The 12,293-nt window shown below is 55.8% G+C and overlaps 1 protein-coding gene across 6 annotated transcripts in view; it reads right to left on the reverse strand.

Annotated features, from left to right (window-relative positions):
* STAB2 (stabilin 2) overlaps positions 1-12,293 on the reverse strand; it is a 137,623-nt gene that overhangs the window by 2,207 nt on the left and 123,123 nt on the right. For 3 of the 6 annotated variants that reach the window (XR_008665915.1, XR_008665914.1, XM_055336600.1), the window contains exons 61-68: positions 9,481-9,614; positions 7,315-7,480; positions 7,071-7,177; positions 5,192-5,311; positions 4,576-4,716; positions 3,390-3,497; positions 2,306-2,431; positions 1,194-1,310 (exon numbers count right to left, since the gene is read on the reverse strand). Coding sequence is in view for 1 of the 6 variants with exons in the window: in XM_055336600.1 (XP_055192575.1) it covers positions 1,194-1,310; positions 2,306-2,431; positions 3,390-3,497; positions 4,576-4,716; positions 5,192-5,311; positions 7,071-7,177; positions 7,315-7,480; positions 9,481-9,614 (1,019 nt within the window). In the remaining 5 variants the exon portion in view is untranslated. Of the gene's footprint in view, positions 1-1,193; positions 1,311-2,305; positions 2,432-3,389; positions 3,498-4,508; positions 4,717-5,191; positions 5,312-7,070; positions 7,178-7,314; positions 7,481-9,480; positions 9,615-12,293 lie in introns of those variants that run through there. The other 3 variants (XR_008665916.1, XR_008665917.1, XR_008665918.1) reach the window with 3 other exon arrangements.

Here is a 12,293-nt window from a genome sequence, read left to right on the forward strand (position 1 = left end):
GGAAGAATTATGTTTTATTCCTGGTTTCTCAGCACAGACCTGGATCGAGCAGGATGACAGCAGGTGCACCTTCCACCTGTGGGGAGCATCGGGCACCGTGCCACGAGCTGCCCCCAGGTTGAGGTCAGTGGGGCCCCATACGGGCTCGGGGATCACTAACCAGAAACAAGTGCCTATTTCCTGGGATACCAGGATGGAACATGTCCCCCTGGATGTAAACGACCTGATCCAAGGGAGCTGGGGAAACTGAGGGCTCCATGGAAACCTGCGTTTGCTCCTTTCCCTGCTTCCTCTCCTGCCAGAACCTTCACCCGACCCCACCTTACATATGCCTCCTAATGCAAACAAGTGTGTTGTCCTCGTGTGGGACAGGAGTTCATGATTTCTCTAGAACACATAACATCAAGGGCAAGACCAGGTGAGGAGGACGGGACTAAGTCACAGGTGTGTTCCCGGCCACTGGCCACCAGACCAGGAAGAGCTCCGGGCCTTGTCTCGGTTCTAACCAGTTCCTGGGTGCCCGAGGGGACACATGCGCCAACCACCGTCCTCCACAGAAGCCCCGGCCCAGAACAAGCAGGACACCCGTGCTCCCTTCCTGCCCGAGCCTGCTCTCCCTGCATCTTTAGTAAACTGTGGCACTTCCTGCCGGCCCCCATCCTGTGAGGAGCCAGGGAACTTCTCAGCTGGTCCCTTGGGGTCCCCTGGGTCCATGGACCCTGCCTGCTGCCATCAAAAGGAACGTAGTTTTAAAGGCAAGAAGCAACTCTGACAATGGGCAGGAAACTGGTTCCTTGAACTCAGGGGCCTGAGATCAGGAAGTGCATATTCCACCCACGGAGGCAGCCAGGCAGCCCCATGTGCACATGTAAGTTCAAAGCGTAACTTAAGGGGGAACCTCTGTGAGGCGTGTCCTTCTTGGCCTTGCCCACCTCACAATTTTCTGCAGCAGGACGAGCCCAAGAGTCTTTGTGTGGCCTCTTACTTCTCACCAGGTCGAAAGCTTGGGGTGGGCAGCCTCGGCCTCTCCATGCTACCCTGAGTAGTTGGAGGCATCACCCAGACAAACGCATGGAGCCTGAGTGGCCACGAGGCTTGTCAGCTCACAGTGCTGGCTTTTAGGCCTGTTGCCTGGAAGATGTTGTCGTTCTGACCCCCAGATGCATCTGCTCCAGGCGAAGATGCCAACTTACCATACAGCGGTCACAGGAAGGTTCTGGGGCTGTGGGGGCGTTGCTCTCGTACAAGGGATTGGGTATGTTCTCAGGCCGCTGGCTGCCAAGACCCGAGACGTCTATATCCTCCTCCGACTGTGGGGACATGGGCACAGGGCACAAGCTGACAGCCAGGGTGTCCCCAGGGCAGGGGAGGCTTGCTCACGTTACGGTGAAGCCAGGCCCACCCCCATTCCCCAGAGCCTCTCAGATCGCCATGGGCTCAGAGGCTCCATGTGTCCGTCCACCCGAGCCTGAACCCGAACCCAAATCTGCTCCAAGGGCATTTCGGGCCTGCCCCTGCCCTGGGAGCCCCCTCATGCCCCAGCCTGATCCCATGTCACCACTCCAATGACACCCATCCCCAGAGTGACTTTGCCTGTCCCTGAACTTGGTGTAAGAGGCCCTGTAGGACAGGCACAGTGTCCTTGGTGCCGGGGCTCAGGAGCAGGTGGGTGTGCACTGTCCTCATCCGCTGGCTGGCTGGCTGCCAGGGGTGAGAGCGCAGAATGGAGGCCATTGCCAGACCCTGTCCCCACGGTGGCCCTGGGTCAGCCGAGGCCATGGACCTATGTGTGTGCTCAGCACTTCAACTGGGCGACCTCGGAGGGTGGCTGCACAGGGAGGCCTGATGATCGGCCCCGGCTCTAGCCTCTGCCCTCAGAGGCCGTTAGCCCCTCAGAATGGGTGCCCAGCCCCCCAACCCTCCAAGGGAGGGTGCTCCCAGGCCTGCTGAACATTCCCCCCAGGCCCGCTCATGCCCCCCCCAGGCCAGACCCCCAGGCCTGCTCAGCAGCACCCCTCTACCCTGACCCTACTCACCTGCACCCTCCCCCCCACCATGACCCTGCTCACCTGCCCCCCCCCCACCCTGACTCTGCTCACCAGCATCCCCCCCCCCGACCCTGCTCACCGCCACCCAGGGCCAGACCCCTGACCCTGCTCACTCGCACCCCCACCCTGGGCCATGCAGCTGGACCGGAGCATCCCCACCCCAAACCCCACTCAGGAGGCCGGGGGTACGCCGAGCCCTCAAGCCCTCCAGTCTGGGTAAGCGGCCAGTCAAGCTGGGATCTGCGTTCCTCTCTCACCTCAAAGTGCTGAAAACCCGCTCTTCTCCGGTTTAGTCGAAAGTAGGAATATGCAGCTGAAGCAGCGGCTCCGAGGACCAGGATGGTGGCAAAGACGATCCCTGTCCTTGCGGCGTGGGCCGGTGGCTGCAGAGGGGAGGCGCTGAGACTGCCCGGCCGCCCTCCCAGGATGGGACTGCTTCCGGGAGCCCGCCCCGCTCCTGCCACCTGGGCCACTCGGGGTGATGATGGGGATGGGGAGCATGGCATGCATTTGCCCTCACTACTGCCCAGGGCTGCGGAGCCCCTGGGACCCGACAGATGTCACTGTTTCCATGTGCGGGGGTGGGGGTGGGGACACTGAGGCACAGAGAGGGTGAGTGCTTCCCTGCCCTCACACAGCCAGCGCTAAGCGGCTGGGCCTTAGAGCTTGTGCCCCTAATGCTGTGCCGCGGAGCTTCCCAGAGGCGGCTAGGCCCTCCTGTCACACGGTCAGAGAGGACCTACCACCACCAGCCAGGCTATGCTCGCTCGACCGTGCCAGGTACTGTCCTCGTCCTACTTATGGACTCGGGTCCTCCTAAGAACCCAGGGGTAGGCATGAGAACGCCCGTTTTGCAGATGAGAAAAATGGGGCTCAGAGATGCCATGGGATTTGTCCAGGGGTGCATGGCTGGCGATGTGGAGGGGCAGGCCAGAGCTGGGGTTCCTCGCTCCCCTGCTGGTGGCGTCTCTGTGGCCCTTTCACTCTACAGTTACTGACAGTGGCCGGAGCTGTGCTGCTAACGTAGAGGAGCAGGAGTGGGAGGAACAGGGCCTAACAGCTGAGGCCTGCTGCCCTGCTGCAGGTGTGGGAGGCCCCCCAGTGTCCAGAGGAGAGGAGAGGGCTCTTAGTTATGGCTTGCTCCTTGGGGGGGTACATGGACACCCCCCCAGTGTCCAGAGGAGAGGAGAGGAGAGGGCTCCTAGCTACGGCCTGCTGCTTGGGCAGGGGGAGATGGACGGACACCCCCACCCCCAGTGTCCAGAGGAGAGGGCTTCCAGCTACTGCCTGCTGCTTGGGGGAGGACATGACACCCCCCCCCCAGGAGCCCTGGATACTCACCAGTGGAGTGGGGGGTGCTTTTAAGGGCCTGGAAATGACATGAATGACCCCGTTGGAAGCAAAGACGTCCCACTGCAGAATGGCTCTCCCATCCACAAACCTGGTCTCCTGGGAAGCAAGAGCGGGGCTGGTGGAGCTCCAAGCCGTTGGCATCCTCCCCCACAGGGCCCCCCAGAAGGAAGTGGCTCTGTTTCTTGAGGCCCAGGATGGGGCTCCAGCCTGTCCTTACCACAGCACAGGGCTTCTGCTCCCCATCTGGATGGCCCAGAACAGAGTCGTGGCCCGTGGGCGACAAAGCAGATCCAAGAGCTGTGGGGACCCCAAGGCCTACCCTGTCCTACCCGCTTGTCCACCGGGTGAGAGTCCAGAAGGAAACGGTTTGTCCGAGGTACGCAGGTACCAAAGGGCAAACCGTGAGCCTCCGGACGTCAGGTCTATTGCTCAGAACACCACCCTGGGCTGTCAGAAAACGGATTTTTAAGGGATCTAACCCCCTGCTAATGAGTGTGTACTCTCCCGTCTCAGGGATGTCGGTGCCACCTGAGAGCTCACAGACATGCAGAACCTGAGCTCTCAAGCTCCTTGGGCTGAGTTACAGTCGCCATTTCAGCAAGTCTCTAGGGGACTCAAGTGTACTTTAAAATTGGAGAAACACTGGTCTGAACCATGAATCTTCAATAAAAAGTAATTAATCGGGTCAATATTAAGAAACAACACTCATCTGGCACTGGCTGCGGGTCACACATTATTTTCACATGCCACACGCATTGGTCACTGGATTCTCACAAGTGCCTAGGATTCTGACATCGTGGTTGGCATGGTCACCACCGCTGCCACCACCACCGTCTCTTGTCATTAGCACCCTCACCATCACTGTCACCGTCACTGTCCTCACCAACACCACCACCACCACCACCACCACCACCGTGAAGCAGAGACGGACAGTCAGCTTTAAAAATGGCTTCATGGAAAGTTCTTCATTGACCTTGATAAGTTCCAGGGCTGGCAGTCCCTCGGGGTGTGCTCCCCTTGGGGCGCAGGCTGCCCACTGGTCAGCACCGTGCGCTAACCTGACTGCAGGTGTGGAGTTTGTTATAATAGCTGCCATCTATTACGCACCTCCTGCATGCTAAGAGCTTTGCAGGCATTGTCTCTCGTGCCAGTAAACCCAGGGGATTTTTCTCACCGGTTGTTGCTGGTCGCGGCGGGAGGTGATGAGCAGCTGGCTTCCCAGCTTGGTCTGCAGGACGGTACCGTTGACAAGGTCGTTGTAGAAAAACATGCTGATGTTGGCAAGATGGTGCTCGATGTCCCGCCCAGACAGCGACTGACGGAAGCGAGCAACAGGGAGGTGAAGCCGGGCAGTTTTATTTTTAACAATGAAGATGACACAGAAAAAGAAATGACTTCTTGGGCCTTGGTTTTGTGCATCAGCGTGGAGAAAGGAACCTCACGCTTGTCTCCGGCTGTGTGGCTGGGCATGTTGGTGAGTGTGGGCAGCAGCGGTGGAGGCCCTGCCCTCTCAGCCAGGGGGGCCGGGGCAGGGGTAGGGGCAGCCGGCTGTGGGGTGGCCAGCCCTCCGTGCACCCAGCAGCTGCCCCCCACCTGCCCATGCCATGGCCTCTGGGCACTCCCCCCCGCCCCCCACCGCCCAGGGCTTGGCCACATGCCCAGGCCGGAGCTCGGAGAGTGCGGGCGAGCAGGTCCCTAACACTGCACTGCCCTGGTAGCTGGCGGGGGTGGTGGGAGGCGAGGAGGTGGGCAGGTCCCTAACACCGCGGTGCCCCAGGAGCCCGCCTCACCTGGTTTCCCCCCAGCCCGCTGTTGTGAGGGGCGAACAGGGTGCTGCGGAGGGACGGGTCTGTCAGGAGTTTTAGGAACGCCCGGCCCCTGGCTGAGCTGTTGGAATAGGCCAGCACGTCCTGGGGGGAGAGAGTGCCGTCAGTAGGGGGCAAGGGCCGGCTGGGGGTTGCACACAGTTGCCCCACCACCCATTCCAGAAGGTTCCTGACCCTGCCTACTCCAGCCACCTCCCATCTTGTTGTTTTCGGCTGTGGGGATAGCCCGTCATGTGAGGATAAGTCCCGCCCTGGGCCTCCCGTTGGCCTGCGCGCACCACGGGAACACTAAAGGCCTCACAAAGACTGGCGCGTGAGCCCACCCTTGCCCGGTCGCCCCGGCCATCTGGCTGTGCCCCCCCACCCCACGGGGCTGCAGCCGCGCCAGCCCCCTTGCTGCCCTCCAAGCCCACACACAAGTGTGTGCAGCACGCAGTTGCTGTCCACCCTTAATCCTCTCTCCTTCACCTGGAATGTTCTGGCCCCGTGTCTGCATGGCTCACTCCCCTGCCTCCCTTGACGCCTTCCTCAAATGTTGTCTCCTCACCAGGGCTGCCCCGTGTCACTCTGCAAGTCGAGAACCCTGCCCCCCTTCCCCTCCCCTGTCCCCACATATACACGGTCACCTCCTAGCTTCCAGTACTGTCTACTCATTCATTCCATTGTTTATTCTGTGTCTGTTCTGTGCACGTAGCTCATGCACGTAGCTCATGCACATAGTAAGTGCTCAATAAATACTTGCTGAAACATCTTGAGAAACCTTACTGCCCAGTTCAACTCTGTTGCCATGCGGACAGAGCTCCTGAAGCCCAGAGAAGTTCATTAATGTGCTGAAGAGCACATGGTCAGTGGATTTTGTTAGGACCCTTTTTCTGGAGCTGTCACAAGCCGAGCTCCCACACCACAGAGCCACTGGCTTATGTGCTGGTCTTCACTGTGTTTGTGGTGACCCTGAATATCAGAACAGTTACAGGGATACTTGTGGTCTGTGGATAGACACTCATCATCTTGGAGTCCTGGGTTTAATTCCACCCTAATCCTGCAAGCGTATACTTGTACCCTGTCCTTTCTCCATGGCTGTGCCCTCAACCTGGGTCAGCCTCAGTTTCTTTACCTACAAAATGGGATTAATAGTGTAAGTGACCTCATAAAGTCACATGGGGATTGCTCCCTCGTAACAAGTATTTATTGAGTGCCTGCTAAATGCCAGCCATTGGTGGAGAAGGTCCTTCCCCTTGGGGAACTGACACTGTGTAAACGGAGTTCTAAGTGCTCTGATGGGTTCATGCGTGCACAGTGCAAAAAAAAAAATGCCCAATAAATGTTACTCTTGTTCTAGTGACTGTTGTCAGCTCAGGCCCTTGGCCCGCCCCACAGCCTCCCCTGGCTGCAGGCCTCTCCTCCCTCCTCACGGCCCTGATGTGTACAGCACTGCAGCGGCTCTAAGTGCAGCGCTAAGCGCAGATTGCCTGCATGCCGGGAAGTGGCCCACAATCTGCTGGCCACAGCTTGGCTGCCTGTGCCCACCCTGCTTGCGAACAGGGAGCTTAAGCTGCTCTGGATGCCAGCGGTGGCCACGTGGCCATTCTGCGTGCTAGCCACAGGTCCAAGTAGCTCATTTCATCCTCGCAGCGATGCTAGTCCCTCCCTGTGACTGGGGAAACTGAGGACAGGAACTTGTGGTGTGGCAGGTAAGTGGCAAAGCCAAGCTTCACATCCAGGCGGTGCGGCCCGCTACCCATGCTCTTAGCCAGATGGCGCCCGGGGCTTCTTCTAAGCACTCGCGTCTACAATAACGGCCCCGACGCAAACCCTCCTTCCCCGACGCAAAGTAGGCATGTACCATGAGGAAGTTGGTCAGCGAGGGGAAGGATGTCAGGACCTGCAGCAGATTCCCACTGCACGAGAAGCCGTCTCCCACGTAGCCCGCCTTGCAGGTGCAGTTCACGTCTGGAAGGCAAAGGCATGGAGCCAGCCCGGTGAGCGGAGGCCTGGGCCACTCCGGCTCCCCCTGAGGGTGCTGCCCAGGCTGAAGACTGCTCAGCGGCTGCTTGGCCGGCAGTCCCAAGGGTGCCCAGGGCAGTTACCTTTCATCCGATAGCAGAAGACATCCCACGTTTCACTTTTGTTGTTCCTTTGTCCATAGTCAATGATTCCAACAACGCCAGAGCCACAATTCTGGGAAGCATAGGCTGTGGGGTAGGCCACCCGCCCACTCTCCAGCCAGCCTGCTGAGCACAGGTGGTACCTGGCCTGTGGGGACACATGCATGGCCATGGGTCAGCGACAGTTGCATATGCAATGTGGGCTCCTTTAGTTCATGTCTGATTCTTCCAGTGGACCTTACACTCCACAGAGCCTGGGGTATGGTTCATCTTGCCCCAGGTACCCCTACACCATGAACACGATAGCTGTTCACTAAATTTTTCTTGATTCATTCACTGAATGGGTGAAATGATACCTTTTCTTGTAGGTGCCCAAGTCCTTCACACTCATTTCTCTTGTTTGCTCTTGAATTATATTTACTCTCGGCCATCTACTCCTGGGTGCAAATTCTTCTGCTTATGCATCAATAGAACTCTAATTGATCATCACCACCATGATCATCACTGTGATCACCATGATCATCACCGTCATCATTACCACCACCACCACCATCATCACCATCACCACCATCACCATCATCATTACCATGATTACCATCACTACCACGATCACCATCATTATTACCATTTTCATTCACCACCACCACTACCATCACCATCATCATCACCATCACTACCACAATCACCATCATCATCACCATCATTATCACCATCACCATGATCACACTATCACCACCATCATCACCATGATCATCACCATCACCATCATTATCACCATCACCATGTTCATCACCATGACTGCCATCATCACCATCATCACTATCACCATGATCATCAACCATCACCATCATCATCACCATCACCATGATCATGACCATCACCATGACCATCATGAGCACCATCATCATCATCACCACCACCACCATCACCACCACCACCATCATCACCATGATCATCACCATCATCATCACCATCACCATCATGATCACCATCACCATCATCCTTGTCATACTTATTGAGAGCTTACTCTGGGTGAAGTTCTGGTGTAAGGGCTTTTCCTATGTCCACATCTGTAACCCTCACACCAACCCTAAAGATAGAAACTTTAAAAATCCCTATTATATAATTGATACAACTGAGGCAGAGAGGAGTTAAGTAATGTGCTCAAAGTCATGCAGCCAGCAAGCTGAGATACAAACCCAAGCAATCTATTCCAGAGCTCTTAATGTAAAAACTGAGTGTACCAGTCACTGCGCTGTATTAACCTTAGTCCTATATAAACATACGAGTAGGACAGAGGTTTCCATGGCTGCATCAAGGGCACAAAATTGGCAAGCAGGAGAGTGAAAGTCAGACCCTCCAATATGCTGGGTCCTGGCATCATAGGTTTTGTTTCTTGGTAAAGAAATGTCAGGTCTGAAGGAAGGCAGAGCCTGGATAGTAAGGGGGTTGGAGGAGCAGCCCTGAAGTCATACTGGGTAGACAGTCTCCTCTATGCCCACTGGGCAATCGCTAGCAGGTAACTCCAAGGTGCTGGGCCTTCCAAATAGGCAGGGCTTCTGGTTTTAGGGGCCAAGACCACAGCCTTCGCTAGAGCTCCATCTCCTCCCTGGTTGCAGCTGAGAGCTGGGAAAATCCCCATTTATGACCTTCACTGTCCCTCCAAACATTTGAGGGACACTCAGATGTTTTGTGGGGTCAGGGAGATCTGAGGCCTCTGGTTATGGACCTCTTTCTGGCTTTTAGCTGTGGGGCAGGCACTCCCAGTCTGTGCTTCTACCTTGGTGGTGGGACATCAGGGCAGAGATCAGACTTTTGTAGTAAGGGCTACATTTGGCCTCTTGTCTGGGTGACCTTGGGCACATTACTTAACCTTTCAGAGCCTCACCTGCCCTGTTTATAAAATGGGGAGAGTGACTCCTACTTCCAGGGATGGATGTTGTAAGGATGGACGGTATTGCCAACAGAGCACCTGCACAGAGCCTGACAATGGCACATGCCCGATGTAGGTAACCAATTGACATCATGGTTCCAGGGCCACCCTCGTCCCCTCCAAAGAGGCCCAGGTCTCCCTTGTGTTAAGAAGAGGCTGCACCCCATCCCTGCAGACCCTGCCTGCCTGGTGCCGACCGACTAACTAGGGACCACCTTCTGGGCGTAGGAGAGCTGGTTGTAAGTTGCCATGCTTGCAGCCTCGTTGGCACAGGCCTCTCTGGCTTTGTCAAAGGTGAGCTTGTACTGGCCCAGTGGGGAGCGGAGGTGGAACACGCCAACGGTGGCATCTAGAGGGGGGAAGAGAGGAATTGCCAGGTCAGCCCACCCGGTTGGCAGGGCTCCTGGCAAAGGATGAGCAGAGCCGAAGGCCAGCTGCCTCCCAGGGCGTCTCGGAGAGCCATGTCCTTCACGGGATGTCGAAGTACATCACTTGAGAAATTGATTTCTTTTGAATTAGAAAACCAGCATATGTGATTGCAGAAATTTGGGCAACACACAAAGGTAAGAAAAGAAATAAACAAAAATCATGTATAATCTTTTTCCCGCAAAATAATAGCTACTCCATGGCTAACACTTTGGTGTACTTCCCCTTCCCCTAACGAATTTTTACTTTCTTTTTTGGTAACTTTTAATTTTGATACAATTCATACTCTTCTAGTCTTTTTACCTACACATTTCCCTGTCACATACATCAACGTGGCAGCATACGGCGTGTAGAGTTTTTAGAAATCTTTTTTTAAACGTGACATTAAATCATGATTATTCCCCCATGTCATAAATTTCCTCTGGCAACATGATTTCCCCCTCAGTACTTATCATGGAATACTTCTAGGGAACTTTACAGCCAAGAAAAAATACTTTAAGGAGCATTTTTGCCAAGGACTCTTGGTTTTCTGATCGCCACTATGCCCTTAAATAGGTTTTGTAGCCATTTCTCCCCTGAGAAATCCAAAGATTTATCATATTTTTCCTGGCTGAAATCTTTTGTAGCAGACAACTAAATGTAGAGACCAGAAAGAGTTCAAGAACAAAGTCACATGTGCACATTGTCACATTCATCAGCAACTGCTAATAAAAGGTCACTTTCTGCACCAAAAAAAAAAAAAAAAAAAGAGAGCTAAGTTCCAGATGGCTGCCTATCGCCCAGCAGTGACTGCACGGTTGTGCAACCATGTCAGTCCTGCCAGCACAGCGGCGTGAGGGAGGATGGAATGAGGGCTTCCTCATTTTCCTGCTAAGACCACGTGGTCTGCGACAGTGCCTTCGAGGGGACGTACCACGGTAACAGCGCTACTGTTGGGTGTGGGTCATTCACAGTGCTTCGGGGTCGAGATCACGATGGGCTGAACGGCTTCCCATCTGCGAGCCAGCCCTGGGAGCAGGCAGCCGGGCTGACTGGTCGTGCCCTTGGCTGCAGCCTGGCACTTTCTGGACGCCACACTCCGAGGCAAGGACTCACCCATCAACATTCCGGTCGTGCCACGCGTCCCAGCCTCCAACGGCCGGGAGGCCTAGGGACTCCCTGCATGGCCGCCTCACCATCACCTTGAACACAGGTCCTCAGCCAAGCTGTCAAAGGTCACACCGTGTGCCCTTCCCTGTGCTTCTGCCCAGTCAGCCCTGGGCTTGTTCTCCTGAGATGGAAACCTGAGTGATTCCCTACCCCGCCCTCAGGCCTGTGTGCCCCAGGCCCACCCTCTCCCTAGTCAAGGCCCTGCTGCCGCGAGGTCATTGCCTTGATGTCCTGGGAGCCTCCCCCTGAGTCCCAGGCCTCTCAGACGCCTCCCTCTCTCAGCTTCCCTACACATCGTTCCCATCTCTGACCATTCTTTAAAATCCTTTTGACTGTGGTGAATATACAGAACGCACAGTGTCCTTTTTGTCCACGTTAAGTGTGCCATCCAGTGGCACCCAGTAGACTGACCATGTCACACAGCGGTCACCACCATCGGTTTCTAGAGTTTTTCCATCACTGCAAACAGAAACTTGGTCCCCATCAAACCATGACTCCCTGTCCCCCCCCCCACCCCGCTGCCCCCAGTCACCTCTATTCCACTTCCTGTCTCTGTCACTTGGCCTATTCAAAGTACCCTGTCCAAGTCCACAATGTTTGCCCTGCTGTGTCTGCTTTGCTGCGCGGGGCCTGATGTTTGCAGCTTTCATGCAGGTTCCGGACTGGGCCACACCCCACCGTGTGGATGGGCCACAGCGGGTGCCTCCATTCACTGTGGATGGATGCTTGGCTCCTTCCCACCTGTCAGGAGAGCAGAGGCAAACACCCATCTGTCCAAGTCCCTGTTCCCAGCATCTTTTGTTCTTCTCCCCCTCATTCCAGTTGACCCATCAGCAGGAGGTGAGCTGCCATCTTGTGTGTCAGGACTCACCTGTCCTTGCCTTGTGGTTCCAGGAAGGTCCTCGGCCACACTGGGAGTCCCCTTGCAAGGGCACCAGGTCTTATCTTGTGCATCTCCCTTGCTCCTTCAAGCTCATCCCAAGAGATATGATGTGTCTTGGGCTTTGACACACATCATGGACTGCCTGTCTGCGTCCTCCCCAAATTCGTGGGTTTAAATCTTAGCTCCTAATGTGTTGGTACTGGGGGAGCATAGGGAGGCCATGATGTCATGGGGGTAAAGCCCTCTTGCATGGTGTACACGTGTGTGTATTTTAAAGCAATCTCTACCCTACGTGGGGTCACATTCACAACCCTGACATCAGGAGTCAGCTGCTGTACCGCCAGAGCCAGCTGGGTGTCCCAGCTCAGTGCCCTCCTAATGGAAGCCCACAGAGCTTCCTGGCCCCTTCTGCCGCGTGAGGGCTGGTGGAGAGTGGCCTGCCGCCCAGAGAAGGGCCTGCCCTCACCCAGATACGCTGGCACCTGCATCTGGTACTTCCAGATTCCAAAAAGGAGAGAAATGCATTTCTGTTGTTAGGCTGTGGGGTCTGCGGCACTCTGTTCAGCAGCC

This window comes from Nyctereutes procyonoides, unplaced genomic scaffold (genome assembly GCF_905146905.1).
Source record: "Nyctereutes procyonoides isolate TBG_1078 unplaced genomic scaffold, NYPRO_anot_genome, whole genome shotgun sequence".
In the NCBI taxonomy this organism is placed as follows: Eukaryota; Metazoa; Chordata; class Mammalia; order Carnivora; family Canidae; genus Nyctereutes; species Nyctereutes procyonoides.